Here is a 24,079-nt window from a genome sequence, read left to right on the forward strand (position 1 = left end):
TTTCCAGCTTGTCAATATCTCTCTTGAATTGTGGTGCCCAGAATTGGACACAATATTCCAGATGTGGTCTAACCAAAGCAGAATAGAGGGGTAGCATTACTTCCTTAGATCTAGACACTATGCTCCTATTGATGCAGGCCAAAATCCCATTGGCTTTTTTTGCCGCCACATCACATTGTTGGCTCATGTTTAACTTGTTGTCCACGAGGACTCCAAGATCTTTTTCACACGTACTGCTCTCGAGCCAGGCGTCCCCCATTCTGTATCTTTGCATCTCATTTTTTCTGCCAAAGTGGAGTATCTTGCATTTGTCACTGTTGAACTTCATTTTGTTAGTTTTGGCCCATCTCTCTAATCTGTCAAGATCGTTTTGAATTCTGCTCCTGTCCTCTGGACTATTGGCTATCCCTCCCAATTTGGTGTCGTCTGGGAGGGATAGCCATAAACATGTCCCAACACACTGAACCTGAACTTCAAACCACAAATGAACATGATTTCTGCAAAACCTTTCCAACACAGTTAACATCATAGGAAGAAATGGGGTGGAATGTCTCTCTGTTCCCCAACACAAATAAGTTAGCATGTGATCTCCCATATCACAGTTTAGCTAGCAGGTGGTGGAGGAGATCGTCCATAAGAGCAAAAGCTTCTTATAACTTAAATAATCAAGATGAACATAAATATTCTAAGGTATTGAAAGAAATACACATGCAATAGAAATAACTCCCAAGGCTGACCTGGTGAATATTCTTCCAACTATAATGTCATAATCCCATCGCATGTTGGAACGACGTTTCACTATTTCAGTCCTTTTACAGGTGCCTTTTTATGTGTGATAATGTGTGTGTGTGTGGGGGGGGGGGGGAATATTTCTTCTTTTAAAATATTTTTACTGCCTTGTACTGAAACAGTTTCCCTTTAAAATTGGCCGGGGCTTTCTTGTGAGCTTTTACTTTGAGGCTTTATATCACAGGCTTGAGACACTCTTGTAATAAATGAAGTAGCAAAGTTTATTTATAGCTTCTGGCTCCAACGCTTATGGTTACATTTGTGTGTTCTGTTACAGTCTTGAGTCTTACATTCAATATCATCCACTTGGTTAACTTTTCCTATCAAACTTCAATTGTTTCACATCAACAAATATGTTACTTTTTCACACACTCTTGATAGAACTATATTCTGCCTTAAACAACACTGGCATTTTTTTCCTTTTCCTTAAAACTTGAGCTCCATTTTCCTAACTGCTTTTCTCTCACAGAAGTTCCTAACTGTACCTCACAAACAGTAATCCCTAACTGATCTCTTCTGACTCTCTAACTGCCTATTTTTAAACTTAACTCAGCCCCTTTGGATGTTCAGCTCACTTCCCCCAACTGCCATTCCGGCTCAGTGGCCTTTTCAAATCCTGGCCTACACTCATCTGCATACGACCAATCAGCTGCACATATGCAAATTAATCTTGCCTCTACTGTTGCTACCATATTTGAGCCAATTCTGCCACACTGCAACATAGAGCTATACATCAAAAATGTAACATAGATCAACAAATTCGCTACACATGTCTTAATGGGATTATGGCCTCTCACAACCCTAGCGCTTAACTAGGTTAAAGAGTATTTTCTCTATTATTATTATTATTATTACAATATCATTAATAGTAAGGCTATTAAGCACGCACGCACGCACACACACAGTGGGGAGTTGGAAGCATATGTATTCAGCCACTTCAGAATTCAAACTTTCAATTAAAAGTGTTTAGTCCTCATATTTGCAAATGTATGTTTCTAAATGAAGACAAGTAGAAGTGTGCAAAAATGTTAACATGCCATATAGCCACACTATACACAGATGGTAGAATTCAGCCTTTTCTTTGACACTTGACTTTGATACTTACACTTCCATTGAATATTTACAGACCTATTCAGTTATCATGGCACTGCTACTTATAATGCTACAACAAGCCCTGATAGTTTTTTCAATTATTTAAATGATACAGATTGGGATTTTGACATGGTAGGGCAATAGCCATAAAACTACCTATCTGCTGATTCCCTGAAGTACTGCAGATAAGGAAAAGCACCATAGATAACTTCTCTCCCCATAGTATATGTATTGTCACTCCATTGCCAGTGAAGTGACAATACATATTCTGTAGGAGCTCCCAGTGGTGTAGTGGGTTAAACTGAACACCAACAGGTCAGAGGTTCGAATCTGGGGAGAGTGCGGATGAGCTCCCTCTATCTGCTCCAGCTCTCCATGCGGTGACATGAGAGAAGCCTCCCACAAGGGTGGTAAAACATCCGGGCGTCCCCTGGGCAATGTCCTTGCAGATGGCCAATTCTCTCACACCAGAAGCAACTTGCAGTTTCTCAAGTCACTCCTGACACAACCAAAAATTTTGACAAAATTATTATTTTATTTCAAAAACTAGTTTACCTGCCATTATTACAAACAATTGCCTATTGTCTCAAATGCTACTGCAAAATGTGCTTCCAAACCCACATCTGTATAGAGGAGATACTTGGGAAGGGGAAAAGAGTTTGATCTCATGCTAGATATACACAACCACTAATTGCTTACCTCCTACCCACTTCAAGCTGCCAAAGAAGGAGGTCAAAACAATGATAACCCTTCAAGAAACATGACAGCTTATGTCAAAAGTTATCTTGAGAATTTAAAAAAGGAAAAACAAGATGAATAAAAATGAAAGCTGGCTAACCAGACTAATTGTTTGGAAGAGCAAGCTGGAGATAACATGCTTCAGACAGTTCAGAGCCACAATTTATCAGTCAGCTATCATCAGTGTAACACGAATTCTATCCTGAAAAGACATTTTGAGTGGCAGCTAATCAGAAACTGTTCTCTTCAGCTTTATGCTGAAGTGTTAAAACTTTTCCTAGGTGTTCCAACAGTAAAATATACCCAAATTAAAATAAAATCACATTTAACCTCTTGGTACAACTAGTGTAATGTAAACTCTATTTCAAAAAGGCCGCTTCAATAGGTAAAGTGCATATAGGTATGTTATTTTTTCCTAACAGATCTAGCAACACAAAGGAACAGTATTAAAAGGATAAAGTATTAGGCATGGTTAGGGTCATTCGGAATCTTCGTAATTTGGAATACATTTGGAAAGATTTGCAGTTTGAAGCAATTTCAAAGTTTTTAAGGAAACCGGAAGTCCCTTTGCCCTTCCGAAGCTTTTTCTGCCATTTTTGTTATGAAGCAGTAAGTGAGTCGGAAATGATTCAGCTTTTCCCCACTTATGGTCTCAAGCCTGGGAAGAGTTTTAAACCAGATTGGATGGATTTCCTGCCTTTCCTCTCCCCTCACTTCTGGTCTTGAGCCTGGGAAACAATTTAAACCAGACTGGATGGATTCCCTGCCTTTCCTCTCCCCTCACTTCTGGTCTTGAGCCTGGGAAACAATTTAAACCAGACTGGATGGATTCCCTGCCTTTCCTCTCCCCTCGCTTCTGGTCTCGAGCCTGGGAAGCATTTTAAACCAGACTGGATGGATTCCCTGCCTTTCCTCTTCCCTCGCTTCTGGTCTTAAGCTTGGGAAGCGTTTTAAAACAGACTGGATTGATTTCCTGCCTTTCCTCTCTTCTCGCTTCTAGTCTCGAGCCTGGGAAGCATTTTATACCAGACTGGATGGATTCCCTGCCTTTCCTCTCCCCTCGCTTCTGGTATCGAGCCTGGGAAGCATTTTAAACCAGACTGGATGGATTCCCTGCCTTTCCTCTCCCCTTGCTTCTGGTCTCGGGCCTGGGAAGCGTTTTGAACCAAAGTGGATGGATTCCCTGCCTGTCCTCTCCCCTCGCTTCTGGTCTCGAGCCTGGGAAGAGTTTTAAACCAGACTGGATGAATTTCCTCCCTTTGCTCCCCCCCCCTTTCTGGAGTAGAACAACTACTTTCAAAGTAAAGACCACCCAATGAAACAGGAAACAACACTTTCAAATCATTAAGGAAGGATTCAGAAGTCTCGGAAGTTTTGAAAAGTTTTGAACTTTTTTTCTGTGAAAATCGGAATTGACTTCCAAATCTAACCACCAGCGCCCCCTACATCCGAAACAAGTTTTGAACCATTTTTAAAAATCAAACAAGCTATAAAGTATATTACTCCAGTATTGTTTTTCATGGTAGAAATACTAGTCTAATGCTATTACAAACTTTATATCCATCTTTACTTTCTTACTATACTTGTGACCTCACCAAGCGAGCTAAATTTGGTGGTATATGTTGGTTCCTCTTTAGTTTTGCCACATAGTTCACCAGCTCCCATCCCACCATGTACGTCTACTTCTGGCAGAGCTCCATGGCAAAACGGAAAAGGAACTGGTGTATGCTGCCACCGCACGTTGCATAGAGATCAACGGGGGAAGCCGAGTGGCAGACACTTCCCCACATGGGATGAAGTAAGGTTCCCCACGTTCCCCACTGGGTACTGCTGGATTTGACACAATCGGTGGCGAATTGCCGGCTTAATGTGACGAGGTCCTTACATCACCTCCTGTGATCACCACTCCTAAGCCCAACCCACCACCTTCCATTAGTTTGATTGATGACTGTATGTTTAACTATTACTAGCTGTGGATCCTGCTGTCACATGTGAGAATCTATTGCTCATAGCAAACAGATGCCGAATAATATTTTAAATTAAGCTCCATCCCTTCTTCTCACCCTTGTCATCTTCCTCTCCTCTTACAATTGCCATAATGCTGAGAGACAGCATTTTTTAAAAGAGGGCTACCACTCTACATCATGATCAAACAAAGCTTCCTTCTTCTTTCCTCCTTAAAGCCCAAGTTTGCACACACGTACAACTAGCTCCTCACCTGTAGCAAGGGAGCAGGTAAAGATGCTGTGGTAAAATTGAATTATCTTCCTATTTTTCATACAATTAACCTTAATGACATTTGTGACACTAAGTAATATTTGATATGGGCTTAACAGTCTTAATAGACATGTAGGAAAGCTAATATAGCTACTTTGATCATGAAGTCTGAAAAGAGGAGAAACAACTGCTATCTATATAAATAAAAACATAATGTTCATTTGTGGGATTAACAGAACTCAAAAACCACTGGGCGAATTGACACCAAATTTGGACACAAGACACCTAACAACCCAATGTATGTCCTTCACTCAAAAAAAATTGATTTAGTCATTTGGGAGTTGTAGTTGCTGGGTTTTATAGTTCACCTACAATCCAAGAGCATTCTGAACGCCACCAACGATGGAATTGAACCAAACTTGGCACACAGTTCTCCCATGACCAACAGAAAATATTGGAAGAGTTTGGTGGGCAGTGTCCTTTGGTTTTGGAGTTATAGTTCACCTACTTCCAGAAATCATTGTGGACTCAAACAATGATGGATCTAGACCAACCCCGGCACTGATACTCAATATGCCCAAATGTGAACACTGGTGGAGTCTGGGGAAAATAGAATCTTGACATTTGGGAGTTGTAATTGCTGGGATTTATAGTTCACCTATAATCAAAGAGCAATCTGAATCCCACCAATGATAGAATTGGGCCAAACCTCAGAACCCCCATGTGGACCACAGCAATGCGTGGCAGGGGACGGCTAGTTGAAAATAAAATAAATTAAGAAAAGGCTTCTTTCCTAAAAGCAACCTTCTTATAATTATCACTCAGGTGGATTACACACTCAGATCCCATTGCAGGGATCCTTTATGTGTTTTGTTGTCATAATCTTTCCAATTGTGGATCCAGGGCCTGTCTTGGTCTATTTTCATGCCCCTCCTTATTTAGAATTCATCTCACAGGTGAATGGCTGCAAAAGAGTGTGTGCCTGGCTTAAAGACCTTGAAAGAAAGCTCATTTATTCAGAAGTTCTAATTCACTTCTTGGCAGTTTACAAAATCAGTGTAGTAGATACCAACTGTCACCACATGATGGTGCATTCAAATAATGTACCGAATGCTCCAAAACTGCTGTGAAAACTCTGCATGACAGCTTTAGTGCTCAAGGATCTCATTTATTATTTTTATGTTGAAATGAGTGATTATGTAAACATAGTAATATGATTGTTGAGGGGGTTTGGATTTTACTGTTCTATAGAAAAAAAATAATGGCCCATTAATGGGTGAAAACAATAACTAAAGAAAAACCACCTTCCCTATGCTATTCAAAGCTATATATTTGGCTGGAATTACACTTTTAAAATGTACCTGTTCTTACTTACATGCAAATTCAACAGGAACAAACCTACAGAACCTATCTTGTTTGTAACTTGGGGACTGCCTATATTGCTCTGCAAGCATTTCAATAATATGTCCCATAAACTTTTAAGTATGCAAATAATAAATGTTCTGGTACGGCTGTACCAGGAGCTTCAGCTTACCTTGCCATTTGTGGATTGCTGCATGTATTTTAAGGTTCTGTGCATTTGCAGTTAGATGGCTTTCCTTACTTTGCAGTTATTGGGTCAATGACCTGTCAATTATCATTAGGTTCCCTAGTCCCGCCCCCTTTTTGGGTTTTGGAGGGAATAGGAGCCATTTTAGGTCAGTCCACACAGAGAAGTCTTTCTTACAGGACGTAAACCAGGACCTCCTGTGAAAGGCTTCATCATTTACAGCTTGACCGGGGAGAAATAGCCCCATAGCTTGGCCAGGGATATACAGTCTAAGCACAGCTTTTGATGGAGACTTTACAGTTTGCCGAGGAACTTACAGCCTCTCAGCTCTCTTGATAGGGATCCAGTTCCACAGCGCTTCAGCCAGCCATCACTGGGAAGTGGACATCTTCCTCCTCCTGGAAGTTCTGCAAAGGTCTCTGTTTGGTAAGGGCCCTTCGCGACAACCATAAAGCAGATTGGACCGGGTGTAGGGGCCCCACACCAACAGAAGAGAAGACAGATTGCCCAGGGTAGAGGTCAGGGATTTTCCCAACAGTGAAGGAACAGTTGCCTGCCCTTGGGGGCAAGATCGAGAAAGCCAACCGTTTATTAAGAAAACTTTGAATCCAATCGTTGAAGCCTTGTTATTTTTTCAGTAATAAAGATTTTGTTGCATCTTTAAAGCCCATCTTTTCAGGGAAAATCCCAAAAAACCTCTCTCTGAGGCAACCCTGGTGTCCCGTTGGGCTCACAGAAATTAAGTCCTGTTTATAGTCTTTTATAGGAGCCCGGCATGCGACAGCACAATCAAGATCAGGTCCATTTCTTTTTGCAAATAAATCTTGAGCTACATGACAATACTATGTCAGTCAAGAGTATTAAATAGATTGGTTTGAGGACTAGGAAGATGTGGGCCTACTATACTGATTATTGGATTTATTCCCCCTAAATAAATGCCTAGTTGGGCAACATATACTAGATATACTTCCATTCTGCACAGAGCTGTGGTTCCAAATTCATTACATTTTAAAGAAATAAACAAAATGCTCAGTTAACATGAGGACCTAATAATATTTTTACTTTTAGGTGCTAGACAGTTAAAAGCATGACAGTGGAAACCTAGAAATGATCTGAAACTCACCTCATGCTATGCAAGAATATGAGATTTAGCAATCTCAGAAAAATTAACACAGAGTTAAGGAACTGAACAAAGACATGGATACATATAACTTTATGGAAGTTTGGTTTGCTTTTATTCACTATGGTACTCAATCAAGAGACCCAACAAGACAAACTCCAAGTATTGATGTTTGTTTATGGAATGATGGACTTGGTTAAATAAGACATTAACTGTGGAGACTAAATTATATACTGTACATTTATCAATGCTTTGCCAGAGAGGAGATAGCCATGGGTTCCAGATTCACTTTTGCCACTGAATCAATGATTAAAGCTACTGCTACTCAGCAGTTGTGTTTAAGCAGATGTTTTTCAACCACTCAGTGAATTTTGCAACTTGAAAGAGTTAATGTATCTCTTCTCTTTCCTCATTTCCTTTAGGCAGACCTTTTGAAATCTGCTTGGCCATATACCTTGTCCAAAGCCCCAGGACCTGATGCCAAGCCCACATGCTATGGCCTCCATGTTCCAACTGCCAGCTCCTTGCTAACTTTCCCACGGTGAAATGCCAAATATTTCTTCTCTGTTAGGAGCTTATTCCAGTGTTTTCTATTGCCATAGGACCACCAGAAGCCTTTCTACTGATATCTAGGAGATCCTACTATTCAATGTCACAAGGCTGAACAGGACATAGGGTTACAGCAATGTTGTCTCCCTCTTCAGGTAGCTGGGAATTTTTAGATACAAATTTTAACTTGAATACTTAACCTGAAAATATGTGTGAAATGTATATTATTGTTCTGTAGTTTTTATAAGGCTTGACAATACATTATGAACCCACTACTGGGCAACTTTCTTGGCAGATCAACTCAATTCTATGTTAAGGTTTTACTAGAAGATAATTTTCTGCACGTGATTCTGCCTGTTGCCAAGTTTCTCTGCGATGCAGCCAGGATAAGACATCTAACCGTATTAGACTCAGGCTGAAATTAGCCTTTGCATTAATATTCTATGTATTTTGCCTCGCACGTCTTCCTGTGTTCTAATCAAGCCATTAATCTGTATGCACATGAGTATCTTTGATGGTTAAACTTGCCAGGTGCTATATGGGGATCATAGTCTCAGAAGCAGGAGGAATCGCATTCTTGGTCATCGGTAATATGGCTTTGTGGTTTTAATTTATACTTAATCCATATAATGATGATTTTAATTGTATCTGTTTTGTACTCAATTTTAAACATATTTTATTAAGCTGTTTCTACAATGTCTTATGTTTTAATTATGTCTTTTGTTCCATCCCATCATGTTTTCGAATATAGTATGCCCACCTCTCTTTTACATGTTTTTAAGATTTATATAACTTTTGCAATTGCCTTATGATTTGTTGGCTGTAATAAAGGCATGATTTCTTCCCAAGACATTGGGAAGCAGGGGTAATATGGGTGTAAGCCAGGTGGAAACTGACTACTCTTAATGTGCATATATAAGGAATGTGGGGAAATAAGACAGGCCCCATCCCTCCCCTACTTTCGTAAGAGCTTGAAGACCTGGTGGTTTCAACAAGCCTTTGAAAATGACCAGTTCTAGCCCAGCCCCAAACATTGTTGAATATGGCCTTATACTTCCTACCTATTACCCCGGTCATCCCTCTAATAGGCACTGGAAATGAGCAACCACAGACCTGTACCCAGAGGCGGCCCTAGGTAATTTTCAACGGTAAGCAAACAGTATTTTGCCCCCCTCCCCCCCCCAACTAATCATTTAAATATATATTTTCTATTCGTCGTGGGAGTTCTGTGTGCCATATTTGGTTCAATTCCATCATTGGTGGAGTTCAGAATGCTCTTTGATTGTAGGTGACATCTCAGTAACTACACTTGCCGCACTTGCTCCCTTGCCTGGCCAACTTTGGGTCTGGAGGCGTGCCTGAAGACCCCGGCGTGTGCACCAAAAGTCACCTCTTCTCCTGACTTTTCCTCAGCCATTTGGGACCGAGAGAGAGAGAGAACGAGAGAGAGAGAGACAGAGGTGGAGATGCCCACCTTTCCTGAAGGTAGGCGCAAAAAGAAAGGAGGGAGCGGAGGTGGGAGATACCTCCAGCCAGAGGGGCTCTCTCTCTCTCCCTCGCTCTCTCTCGGTCCCAATGGCTGAAGAGAAAGTCAGGAGAAGAGGCGACTTTTGGTGCACACGCTGGGGTCTTCAGGCACACCTCCGGACCTGAAGCGGGCCAGGCGTGGCGGATCCGCCCCTTGGCCCACCCCCAGATTGGGGAGAGGAGAGGAGGTGGGTGGAGCGCCGGGGATCGGGAAAGGGAGCCGGTCATGGGGAAGGGATCGAACGCAGAGAATGATTGAGCGCTGGCTCTGCTCGCGCACCCAGTGATCGGGTGGAGCAGGAACGAGGGGGGCTAGGCGAGGTTCAAGGGCCCGGCCCCTTTGGGAAGAGGATCCCCCGGCAGCGAGGCAAGAAAGCCGAGGCTCCCTGCGGACTGCTAGGGCTGTTGTGAACTGAGGGGACGCTCCTCAAGTGGCGGTCGAGGGGCATTTACAGAGGTGTCTCTGCGCCCCTGGCAAAAAAAAGTGTTCTGTGACCGCTTACTTCGCGTAATGGACGAGCCGCCCCTGCCTGTACCTGCTATTGCTGTTAGCCTATTAAAGCACTGTACTTAATTCCCAGTCCCTTCATATTTTGAGTTTGCACTAGCCTCGGCCTGGTTTTTTAATTGCTCTCAACAGGCAGGATTATTTTTTTAATATATATGTGTTATTGTGATAATTTTATGCTTATGTTGTTTTGTTAATTTGATGTTATGCTGATTCCTCTGTATGTTTTGGTGATGTCCCTTGGAAACTACCCTGAGTCCCCCTCGGGGAGATAGAGCGGTATATAAATAAAGTTTTATTATTATTTATTACAGGAGTTCCTCTAGGTGCAGAAACAACCTTTAGAGTTTGTTGGCTGAGTGTAGTAGGCTCATGCTCTTCAACATTTCATGGATTAAAAAAAGAAACTTAGGACTTCTTCACACTAACCTCCCCCCACCCCTCGGTCAACTCCATTTTGCCCCACTTCGCCAGCCCTCCCTCCTTCCCCCACCACATCTGGAGAATGGGACAAATGTGTTGGCACCCTGTCTCTGTCCTCATCACATGGGGAAAGGATGGCAACACACGTTGCCCCATCACCATTTCCCCCATCAGATGGGAGGAAAGGAGAAAAATGTGGATAGCTCTGTTGAAGCTGCTCAGAACACAGTTTACTTTGTGTCATCTTGCAACACTTCCTCGCCACTTTGGGGATCAATGGGGCAGGTCAAGCCAGAGTTGTCTGATGGCTCTCGGCAGGCCCTGTCCCTGAAGAGCAGAAAGGGACCAAAAGATGCAAGTGTGATAAGGTCCTTAGACATTTTAAAATCAGTTGAAAAAGCAAGTGGCAAAGGATTAACCAGGATCACATCCTGGACAAATCAGGACAGTTGGAATATGCAGGCTGTACATTGCCCCCGCTCCCACCATCCTCACTCCACAAGCTATACACTGATGCTCCATATCTGTCCACTTCCACTCATGCATCAGTCTTTACCTTAGTTGCATGGCCATAATCAGAAGGCTGGTTATTTCTCTCTCTATCAGACATCATAATTTTGGGGAGAGCACGGATGAGCTCTCTCTATCAGCTCCAGCTCCTCATGTGGGGACATGAGAGAAGCCTTTCATAAGGATGGTAAAAAACATCAAAACATCCAGGCATCCCCTGGGCAACATCCTTGCAAATGGCCAATTCTCTCACACCAGAAGCGACTTGCAGTTTCTGAAGTCGCTCCTGACATGATCCCCCCCCCGCCATAATTTCTCTAATAAATAGTTTTCTTCACTTAAGATGAATTTTGATACTGATTTCAAGCAGTCAGCTTTCACACAAAGCCATCATATATCACTACTTCTGTTGAGTGATATGGATATGTTGTTTAATGAAAATACAAAAGTATATACTATACAATAAAACCATCCATTTAACAAACAAATATATGAATATGGAGAATACTAAAGGACCCATGAAGAGCAATTCCACTGCTCAAACATTGAAATACCACTACTCAACTGGATAGTTTAGAAAGTTTCATAAGAACTTAATAAGAACCAGGATCTTGTTGTGTGTTGGCAATGAAAATAGTTGGAAAAGAACACTTCTGGATATGGGTCCACCAAAATAAATGCAGTCCATAAAATGAACTGAAATGCCACAAATATTATATATTGGCCTCAAAATGCAAAATTATATAATTTTTGCATTTTGAAACTAATGTCTGTTTATAAAATAGCATTAAGCATTTGGAACATCTTTGTTCAACATTGTCTTTTTTCTTGATGAATTGCTCTATGCCAGTTTGTGAGCACCCCTTCCTTCCCAATGCATGACTTTTTTCAAAATGAGTATAACTACACTGGTAAGAAAACCGTCACATCTCCAGCAGTTTTCAAACTTCCTATCAGAAGCAAACCGAGGACTCTAGCACAATAGGGCAGAGCCAGCTGGAAGATCATTTGTTGTCAAAGTCATAAACCAAACCTTCTGAGCTTAGCTGGCTTCAAACCACAGGAGGATTAAAAGGAGATCCTGCCATCCTTTGAAACAACTAATACAAACAAACCACTGCTTGCAGAAAGACTGGCCCCTACATAGACTAGTAATGACCATCTTGTGAAGCTTTCAATCACAGACCTCTACACAGTGCCATTTTTTTGTCTAACCATAATTTCTGCAGTTTGACTGTGAAATTCAAAGTATCTTCAGACACTTTCATACAGCAAGTCCAAAACATTTGTGCCTTAAAAGATTACAACAAAACTAGAGCAGATGCTTCTTCCTCTCTTCTTCTTTCTTTCTTTCTTTCCTTCTTCCTTCTTCATCCAAGCTTTTGACACCCTTCTTTCTCCCTTCCTTCTTCAATGTGTCTTGCTTTCTCTCTACTTTGCCTGCCTGCATGAGCTCTTTATTTACAGTATTTATATTCCGCCCTTCTCACCCTGCAGGGGACTCAGGACAGGTTACGGTGTACATATACATGGCAAACACTCAATGCCATAGACACACAATATATATAGACAGACACACAGAGGCTATTTAGCATTCCAGCTTTTTAATGAGGGTATTCTGGCCACCAGGGGAGCTGTTGCTTCACCGCCCATTTGTGACACTGATGAAGTACTTCCTCATTCTTTGCACGCTTGCTGGAGATTTTTATGGCATTGTGAATTAGCCATGGCCATATAGCCTGAAAAAACCCATAAGCGGTACTTAAATTTCCTACTTGACAGATGCAACTGTCTTTCAGGCTGCAAAGGTCAACAGCAAGCTACACAAATTGGTTGCAAGCTCACTCCGACCCGGGCGGGCACCGAACTCATGACCTTTTGGTCAGTAGTGATTTTAAGGCAGCTGACTCCAAGCCAGCTGTGCCATAGTCCCGGTGCTCCACGGTGCCATGCTCTTGCTGCCCTCCTCCTTTGATCCATTCCAGTGTGCGAATGGAGCCTACTCCAGTGTTCTGTGTTTCTGTGTTCTCCATTTGAGAACACAGAAATGCTGGACCACTCCAACAACCACCATGTCAGACTACACAGAGAAGCCACTGAAATCCACAAGCATGTGGACAATTTCAACAGAAAGAAGGAGACCATGAAAATGAACAAAATCTGGCTACCAGTATTAAAAAACTTTAAAATTGCAACAGCAAAACAGCAGAGAGGAAACAACCAGGCACATCTTAACACCTCTCAACAAAAGATTCCCCCAGGCTCAGGCAGGCCTTCAAATGCTAATAAAGGTGGTCAGTTGAAACATTCACACCTAGCTCCAGCAGAGAAGAGCTCTTTGCCCCACCCCAGTCATTCCACAGATATATAAACCCATTTTCCTAACTCCAACAGACCTCACTACCTCTGAGGATGCTTGCCATAGATGCAGGCAAAGCGTCAGGAGAAAATGCCTCTAGAACATGGCCATATAGCCTGAAAAAACCCACAAGAACCTAGTGATTCCAGCCATGAAAGCCTTCGACGACAACAACAATAACAACTTCTTTATTCTTGTATCCCACTACCATCTCCTCAAAGGGACTCAGGACAGCTTCCACACAGCACAAGGTGCCTAAAAACAGAACATAAAATAAACACAGTATAAAATAAAATAAGTAAAACACATATGAATATAAAATACCAAACAAAACTCAGTAAAATTGTGCTTGTCAACCAGTGGTGGTAAGCTGCTGTAAATGTGGCCAGGCTGTAAGCTATCGGACAAGAGAATGGGATAAGTGCAGAGCTATAATAATGGAGAGAGGGCATGGGGTAAAGTGCAGGCTGTGTGTCTGACGCAGAACTACTAGGGACTATGGATACTCTAAAGCTTATTTAAATAGCCACATCTTCAACTCCCTATGAAAGGAGGACAGTGTGGGGGCCTACATAATCTCCCTTGGGAGGGCGTTCCAAAGCCAGGGGGGCCACCATCAAGAAGGCCCTCTCCCCCGTCCCCACCAACCACACTTGTGACAGTAGCAGGACCGAGAGGAGGGCCTCGCTGGCAGATCTTAGAGCCCACATCAATTCATAGGGAGGGATGCAGTCACAAAGTTAGGCAGGACCCGAGCTGTTCAGACAACTACTCGTGGCCAAGTATGATTGTCTTCCAATGGTAGAGTCTTGGCAGTGGGTTTGTGTTAAAACCTTAATCATTGTTTCAAGTTATGTAGCACATAGTACCTCCAGATGTGGTATAGATGATTCAAAAGATGTGAATTCAAACTGTATGCCATAACCATGGCATACAACATGGTTATGGCATTTACCAAGGGGGTAAATCTAGTACTACCCAGGCATGGGTTTTCCACCTCAATGAGAACTAGGCCTGCATCTTAAATTTACTTTATAGAACCATATAATCATAGACTCATAGAATCACAGAGCTGGAAGAGACCACAAGTGTCACAGTTCAACCCCCTGCCACGCAGGAACACACAATCAAAGCACCCCCAACAGATGGCCATCCAGCTTCTGCTTAAAAATCTCTAGAGAGAGAGAGACTATATTACACAACTTCAAATTACAGCTTCAGCTACTGTGATAATAACATGGGGAATCATAGAACTATAGAGTTGGAAGAGATTACATGGGCCATAAAATACAACACCTGCCATGCAGGGAAAACACAATCAAAGCACTTCCAACAGATAGCCATTCAGCTCCTGCTTAAAAATCTCTAGAGGGAGAGACTACATTACACAACTTCAAGTGACACAGCAACTATGATAATAACATGGGGATCATAGAACTGTAGAGTTGGAAGAAATGTCATGGGCCATAAAATACAACTCCTGCCATGCATGGAAAGCATAATCAAAGTAGCTCTGACAGATGGCCATCCAGCCTCTGATCAAAAGCTTCCAAAGGAGGAGGACATGTACACCACACTATGCATCTTGAGATACAGGTGCAATTACTTTTACATTTAGTAGGGTATTTGGAAGGGACAAATGAAATTTATTTTCAAGATGGATTTGGATCAAATGTCTTCAGCTGGCTATTTTTGATGTAGTTACCTGTTCCAGGTCTCTGAAATGGAACAGGCAACAAAAGCCAATCCACTCATCCAATCAATAGTCATCCAGAGAAAATAACATGAACTACTAAACTATATCAGGAACTGTCAACAGCTTGTGAACTTGTTCTCTGTGGTTTCCTCTCATTCCTCTCATACTTCTCAAGCAAAGAGGTTCCAGGTCGCTCTGTATTCATGCTATCCCCCCCCCCCCCTCCAATTCACATTAGCTATTTTTGCTACCTGTTTTTCTCGTGGTACCACAGGGAAATCTGCCCCAGCAGCTTCTGTAATTACATTCCCCTGTACCACAAACTGTTTTCCTGATGAGCTTTCCACATGCCTTGTCCTTTCCCCTCTTCTTCACTACTCTTGTTGTGTCTTAATCTTCATGACATTCAGCTCTTGGTAAAGGGCAAGCACATAAATCTTCATATTCTTCATTCTTGCATACAAGAACTAATAGCGTCTGCTGCATTCTTCCCGGAGTGTGAGAAACGGAAGGCTTTTGTGCAGATCTCTAGATGTATTTGCATTCGCAAATTCTTTCAGGGTATTATTCTGCTGTCATAAACATTGCAAAATCTAACCAGTTGACACTGCAAAATCTAACCGGTCTTATCAATTTAACTGTTGTGGTTTCATGCCATGGAGAATTCTCAAAACTGTAGTTTAACACTAAGGCAAAGAATACTGTTAAGATCAGACCTGCACAATGTGGGAGAAGTTAGGAGCCAAAATTAAAATGGAATAAACTTCTTCAGGCTGCAGATAGGTTTTTAGCATCTCACTTTCCAAGTAAAGGTATAACGAATCATTAAATTATTTTGCAAATAATAAAAAAGGGAAATTTCAATTAATTACACTTATTACTTAAGACGTTTACATATCATGAAATCACATTAGTATTTAAAAATTACTTTGCTAAGAGGTACAAGTTTGAATACATTTTTCAGGTTTTCTTATCTTAATGTTAGAACTAAAAAAAATCTCACAATAACTCCTCAAATATAAAAAAAAAATACTTGACTGAGTGTCCATCCTTGGAGAGAGTGCTAGACACACATATAACGTGATGGGCTGCAGTCAGCAAGGGAGGGGAACAAGCCCTCAGTTGTTGCTGCTCATCACATAGTGGGTGTCAGCTGTGTTGGTGTGTGACTTGCAATCTATTTCTACTCAATTCCAGTAATGACCAAAAACACAGCGAAAAGATAGAACAACATCTTTAAGGTACATTTTAAAGTGTAACTCTAGGCATACACACACACACACACTAGCCGTCCCCTGCCATGCGTTGCTGTGGCCCAGTCTGTGTATATGTGTTTTGTGTGTGTATATATGTGTATATGTGTGGTTTTGCGCATGCGTTGTAATGTATTTGTTGGTTTTTAAAGAGACCTTCTGCTGTGTTTTTCAGTATTTTTTTGTGAGTGATGGTTACTCATTGGCCTGACAAGTGTACTGTGTCCAAATTTCGTGTCAATTCGTTCAGTGGTTTTTGAGTTATGTTAATCCCACAAATGAACATTACATTTATATATACACACACACATATACATACACACACACATATATTAGCTTTGGGTAGTATAGAAAATAGCATTTATTTTACTGTCTGTGCCCTTGTTCAGATTTCATCGCACTATCTGTCCCTGTGATAACTGGATTTTGAAAAAAATGGCTTGTTGTGGAAACAAGAATTGTTGATAAAACTTCAGTAGAAACAACTTTCCCCCTATGATAGCTCTTTTCACAGGAATGAATTTTCCTTCCATGGGGTAGATTTCTCTCACTTTCCTTTGTTTCACCCCCATTCTTAACTTTGAGTCGTTTGTAAGTCGGATGTTTATAACTCGAGAACTGCATTTCCCAAACTCTGGCCAGGAGAGGCAGTCTTGGCTTACTTTCAGGCAGCTTTCAGTGCTACATAATTTTTATTATTCACTGTTTTATGGTTTTAAGTGTATTGCGATGTTTTTTGTTGCTTTTATCTATGTGTGTATTTTTATATATGGCATCTAATTGTTGCCCACTTGTACGCCGCCCTGAATCGCCTTCGGGCTGATATGGGCAGGATACAAATGTCGTAAATAAATAAATACATACATACATCCTTCCTAGTATGTTTTTTATTCACTTTCCCAGACCATTTCAGCTGGGCAGATGCCATTAGTAGGTCTCCATATAGATGCATGTTGAGTGTGAGAACTGGTCAGAGAGCAAGCTGGTAACATCCAAAGAGGAAGGGAAAGGATGGGAAAGGAAGACAAGGTAAGGGAAAAAACAGATGCCAGATAAACCAAAAAGCTAGCTGAATATGAGAAGAGAGAGAAACAATAGAATTAACGTGAAAACTTAATTGAGTCTTCCATTTCTTCCTCCAGACAACCTCTTTGAAAAGGAGTGTAAAAATATTTTATAAAACGAAAAGACAGATGGACAGAGCAGACAAGGATATGCACTTGGGGCTGTTAGAGTGACTTATGGGGATGTGACAGCCACAACATCTGCCTCAGAAGAAGAACCCAGCATTATGCAAGGACGCCATGTGTTTCTGCCTGCATGTGAAGGAAGGGTGAAAACATGAAAGTGGATGGGAGAGATAGTGGCATGAAGAAATGAAAGCGGATGGGAGAGATAGTGTCTGGGGAAGCAGAAAGGGAAAGAATCAAGAAAAGGACCAAAAACCTTGGAAGGAAATTGGAAAGAGAGAGAGAGAGATTTAGTATTTTAAATAATAAATAAAATGAACACTCTGTCCCCAGGAAATTACTGTGGTGAGGAATTAAACCATTTTCAAGTGGCTGAAATTTTCAAATAGAGTTTGATAGCAATATAAAGTAATATAATTGTTAGCTAGGGCTAGAATGCATATTCCAAGACTCTTGGGGGCGGAAGGATTACTTGAATGCAAAACCTTGATAAAACTCCCCTTAAACACTTTTCTCTCCCCCTCCCAGTCTTAAAATTGACTTGAAAACAACTCCTGGATGCCTCAGCCCAAATTCATCTATTTGTGCTCCCCCCGAACAGTTTCTGCCAACAGAAGGAGGGAAGCATTCAAGCAAGGAGGCTCTACATGGATTATGTTCTAATAACTGAGAAAAACATGACAATATAAAAAAACAGTCAAAAGAAGGACAAATCATTCTGCTCTTGACAGCTTGAATGGCATATATGTATGTTTTAATGTTAAATAGAAATAAAGTGTGAGTCTCCATTACACTGAATTCTTAAATACTCTGAAATCCAACATTGTTCACATGGCGACTGAGATAGTTCAAAGTACACCATTTTTATATTATGGACCAAATTATGATAAAATATATTGCATAAAATTACCTTTATACTATGTATAATGTGTACATAAAACAGAAATCTTTTTTCTGTTTAGATTTAGGTCTCATTTTTAAGAAACCTCATTATGTTTGCATGTAGAAAATCGGGGGGGGGGGGGGGGACAGAATCCAAAGTCTAAAACTCTATGGGGTCAAAGCATTACATATAAGGGATACTTAATGTGTAGGGATTTATATGTAGAAATATGTGTTGTGCCTCTTTTCTAAATCTTGACACCTTAATTTATTATTTTCATGTAGATTTATTTTAGTGTAGCCCCCAAAGAAGGCCAAATTCACAGCAACCCAATTATATAAAGACCAAAACTCTTTGGGTCTTTTACTAAACAGTAGAATCATGAAATATTATTGCATTTTATTCAATAAGAATAAAATGCAACCCATCAATAAGCATGTGAATTTGTGGCTCCTTGCGCTCTGAGTCACAAGGAGAGGCGGGTAATACATTTATGATTATGAGCAATGGGACAAAACAGCTATAAATACACAAGCTTGTTGTTTACATACAAGGAGTTTGTAGAAGGCCAGTTTGAATAATAGTCTGGAAATATCTGCTGGGAATGTCAGTTGGATGGAAAATTATCTCAGCATAGGTTCAATAAATGAATGACTTCTTGTACATGTTTCTGAGTCCCACTCACTATTACTTAGACACAGTTAGAGATCAGAGTATTATGTCTGTAGCACAAAGCCTAAGTAGCAATGGTAGGGTGATACAAAAACTAAATGCTACGCTTATGCAATCTGGGTAAATTTCTATCAATTTCAGTGTCCTGGATTTTGATGGAGTCCTATCCACTTTTCGGGACCTCCCAAATTCAGGAGGTCATAAATCCATTTTCAATCCAGGAAACCCAAAGATTCATTTTCTATCCAGCCCATTTTTGGGAGGGGGGGGGGACTTCCCAGACTCCTTGTCATTTTAGGAATTGTTTGTCCGCATATCCTTCATTAAGACCTGAATTAAAATAATCAGTTACGATACCACTCATTCTATGATCCTTTGCCTTCTATCTGTAGAGGAGACCAGGTTTGATGCTTAGTTAAAGTTGTTTCTACTCTAGAGGAGGCAGGCATGCAAGTCGCTCTCCCCCTGCAACATGCAGCTTTCCAAGACACTTTAAGGAGGCTTCCTTACTTCCCAGGGAAGGAACAGCGCATGACCTGGAACTATGCTACACTGGGCTTCCTTTTAAAAGCCCTCTCTTTTCTCTTGATTTGCAGGCCCTGGAATGGTGCCTTTTCCCTCCTGTTGTGCTTTTTCCTGTAGCGTCTGTCTCCCTCCCATACTCCACTTGTAACCAAAGGCAGCCAGTTTTCGACAGACACGGTTTTGTTGCAGCTGAAAAAAAACATGGAGGCTAAGCCCTTGCTATTACAACCATCCAAAAAAGCCAGACCAGCCAGATTAGCTGAAGGGAACCAGCCAAATTGAACCTACTAAATACTGAATGTTATTGCTAGACTTAACGTAACACTTTCCATTCTTCTCTGCATAATGTTACTGATACAATTTATTACAGATAGTATTCAACACAAAAAGGCACAGAAATTGAGTATTTCTGCTAATTAAGGATGTGCTTGAAAAGAAGATTTGAAATTTTTCTAATACATTTTCAAGAAATGGTATTTTTATACCTTGAGTCACCTTGTTATGGAATTTTCATTTGCAAAATATTTTTAAACAGAAAACACTGCATTTCATGCAGAAAACAGTTTTATGGACAAAAAGTTGTATTTTCAACCAACAAGAGGAGACTGTACAAATGATTTTTTCACACGCATATAAACATCCTGGGTGTGGAGAAAAAACAGAAAATGAGCAAATGCTCTCACCTGGTGAAGGGAAGGCTTTTTAAATTATTCAGTTTTGCATGAAAGAACATCAAAGATTTATATCCCTCTTCTGGATATGTACACACAGAGATAGAGGCAACACACAAATAGCTTACCTCACAGGAAGCAATGCAATGGATGGCTTTTGGATCTGGATGCCACTCCAGTCTTCCAGTACACACAATACTCTGAAGAAAAGAAAGATGTTGTTTTACATGACCCCAAAGGCAAGGTGATAGCACATTATTGCATTAAATTTTATTTGCTTAATGTGTTTTAATACCCTGCTTCAGATATTCTCCCCACTCCCAGAATTGTAACTTCTTCGCAACTTACATTTGCCAAAATCCAATTTTAAAAAAATATATATAAAGCAGAAAGCACAGAATGTTATTAAGATGATGCATTTTATTAGCATGCATGTTTATAATTTTCTATAAGTATTCTGATCTTTTGCTGGTGAAGATCTTAATTTATTTGGGGAAAGAACATAATGTATGAATTCAGTGATGAACCTTTTAATCTGATGTTGTGTTCCTTCAAGTTATTTCAGACTTATGGTGACCTGAAGGTGAATCATGGAGTTGTCTTGGCAAAATTGCCTTTGCCTTCCCCTGAAGCTGACAGAGTTTGGCTTGCCTAAGATCAGCTAAAGACTCCTGGTGCCTCACCAAACACCAACTTGCAAACCACTATACCACACAGGCTTTCAGCCTTTAATCTATTTCTTGAGTATTTAAATCATCCAGTTATGCTTCATGCTATGGGTTCAAAAAAGAAGGAATATATTTTACACTTTGCATACATTTTGCAAAGAGCAAAATATATATATTCTCATATGAGACAATTAGAAGTCTACACCTGATTGTATGAGCTCCAAACAAAACCAGCACATGTGAAAATGTCACACACAACTCAGTATGTAAATGTTATGGCAGACAATATTACTCAAATATTATTTCATTAATATAGTTTAAGGGTTTAGAAGTGCATAAAGTAGTCTTCTTCCTAATTTCAGGCAAAGAAAAGAACTAGTACACATACCAAAAATATTCAGTTTTCCTTCAATATTCTGCACAGTAGCAGAAAATACCTCCGATTTTGGTTGAATTTTTGGCAGACTTTACAAAAGTTTTCACTTATTCAAGTTGTTCTCACTCCTAATTGCCATCACTCAAACAATCACATAGCCAAACCCATTGGCTACATGTTACTGTGATATCATCCCACTTGCACAGCAATCCTTACTTGGGCCAGATCACTCAAATTACTGATCCAGAGAGCATGAGAAAGTAGCCACAGTAGGAAAAATGAGCCAAAACAGACTGGAAAATGTACAAATCTGAATATTCAAAGTATTTTCCTTGGCAAATTTATACCCCACTGAAATTGCTAGTTTCTATCTAAAAATCAAAAGAAGATTATTCACAGGAGTATTTGAAGTTGAAGTTGAAGATGATATATTCCACCCTTCTGTGTCCGGACCAATGCAGCTTAGTGTTATTAAATCCCTAAGCCCCTTAAGTTAGTTGCCTCAGGCGGCTATTCTTCGTATAACGGGCATATCTTACATACGAACACAGTAACACCATTAAATCGCATAAACAATCAGGTTCAGTGTATTGTCAAAGGTATTGTCACCTCACTACCACCTCTGAGGATGTTTGCCATAGATGCAGGCGAAACGTCAGGAGAAAATGCCTCTAGAACATGGCCATATAGCCCGGAAAACCTACAACAACCCAATCAGGTTCAGGCTGAAGACCAATAATGTACAAAAGGACAAGGAGATATTATTATTATTATTATTATTATTATTATTTTAAAAGGAAAAAAGCATACATTTTGTCACAGTTTTTGGCAACAAATCTCAGTATACCTGTTTCTGATCTTTCCTTCTTTGCGGAAAACTTCCACATCACAAGATTTGGAGCTATTCCATACATGGAAATAAGAGCATGCTAAAAAGTACAGCTCTAGGGACTTCATCTCATGGGGGGAACTCCCCTGTCCATGCCATCTTGCCAACCTCTGTGGGGAAGTGGCAAGGAAAATAGGTGACACTTCCCCCATCACACAGGGGAAGCATCGCTGAAGTTGCACCGATCCGTGCTGGCCAGCACAACACAGGAAGGCACCCGTGTTTGGAGGGAAGCTCCCTAAAACACTTCCACTCTGGTTGTGGACAGGGCCTCCGCCAAAAGTCCAGTGACATTGTGTGATGGGCAGCATGCCCATCCATCACTGGACTGGTGGGAAAGTGTCCTAAGACACTAAAAAGCTCATTGTGATGAAGTGGTAAGATAACTTCAACTCAAGGTATTTTTCAATGTTCATGTCTCTGTGGTAGCCCCCCGACTCTGGAACACCCTCCCTAAGGACATCAAACAAGCCCCTACATTGGCAGTCTTTAGGAAAAGCTTGAAGACTTGGCTATTCCGGTGTGCCTTCCCAGAATAGGAAACTCCAGCAACACGTCCCAGAAGCACTTTATTAGAGATTTAAGATTGTCCGCACATTGCACTTACCCAAATGTCCTATATTCCACTGTCATACTCAGCACTTTTAATCTGTATCCACTTGGCCCGACCTAGTTTTACTGTGTTATGGTGTACTGTTTTTATTGTTTACTGTTATTGCTTTAACGTTTTGATTTGCATTATGGTTTATGTGTATTTGTTATATTGTTGTTTTGTTGAGGCCTTGGCCTTTGTAAGCCGCATCGAGTCCTTTGGGAGATGCTAGCGGGGTACAAATAAAGTTAATAAATAATAATAATAATAATAATAATAATAATAATGTCTATCCAATAGCTACCATTTCTGTCTCAGAAGTCCTTTTCTCAACAGACACAATTTAGAAAAAAAAAACAACAACAAAGAAGTTATCAGCTAAGTAAAACCAGGATAACGTTTTCCAAATTTGCAGAGTGAAAGAGACTGGTAATCAAAGAAGAGGGTGGAAATGATGGGGAAGTACTCTTTCCTATAATTTTTACAGGTTTTTAAAAGCTATTAATGCCTCACCATGCTTCTCTACTGAAGCTCTGATATTCAATTGTTTTGTTGGGTTTTTTTTGGTTCCACAAGATATTGATTTGTGGAATAAATGAGCAAAAGAAATGAATGAAATGGGTTGTCACCAGCAGCAACTTATGCAACAAATGGGAGGGTACCTGAAATCATGGAAGGAGGTGGTTCCAGCTTATTCCATGTACCCCCAGTGTAAACAAGATAAATCCTTCCTCTACTGACCACTAGGAAGAGGGTAACCAATCAGGCACCATTCTTTAAGCTGAAGGACATTTTTAGCCCTTTCAAAATTTATTTTAAAACCTAATTTTTCTGAAGTAAATTATTGCACTTACATCCAACTAAAAATCACAGCTTTAATTAGAAATCGCTGGCTGACATATGATTAATGTCATTACATTATTTACTACTTTCTGATAAAACATTGTTATAGACTGGAGAATATTCTGTTGCCAACTTCTCAGCCCAATTTTTGGAATTGAGCCCGATGTCGCACATGGCATGTAAGATATAGCATATGATCTTATTCAAGCAGGTAGTTCTATGAGAGTATCTTTTTGTATAATTTATTATCAGCAAGGAGCAGGCTATAGCCTGAGACCAGTGCCAAATGCTCTGGAATGTATTTATTTATTTACAACTTCTCTACGGCTAACCACAGCAAAAATCCAATGCTATGTGTAACTAAGAAGGGAAGACAAGAATCTTACCCACAACTGTACACTAGGTGCTAGGTATTAGAGAGGATTAGGAAGGGACATTAA

The 24,079-nt window shown here is 40.6% G+C and overlaps 1 protein-coding gene across 1 annotated transcript in view; it reads right to left on the minus strand.

Moving 5' to 3' along the window:
• PAPPA2 (pappalysin 2) overlaps positions 1-24,079 on the minus strand; it is a 162,054-nt gene that overhangs the window by 8,706 nt on the left and 129,269 nt on the right. The window contains exon 20 of the mRNA XM_060774411.2: positions 20,400-20,471. Within this exon, the coding sequence (XP_060630394.2) occupies positions 20,400-20,471 (72 nt within the window). The remainder of the gene's footprint in view (positions 1-20,399; positions 20,472-24,079) is intronic.

This window comes from Anolis sagrei, chromosome 4, assembly GCF_037176765.1.
Source record: "Anolis sagrei isolate rAnoSag1 chromosome 4, rAnoSag1.mat, whole genome shotgun sequence".
Lineage (NCBI taxonomy): Eukaryota > Metazoa > Chordata > Lepidosauria > Squamata > Dactyloidae > Anolis > Anolis sagrei.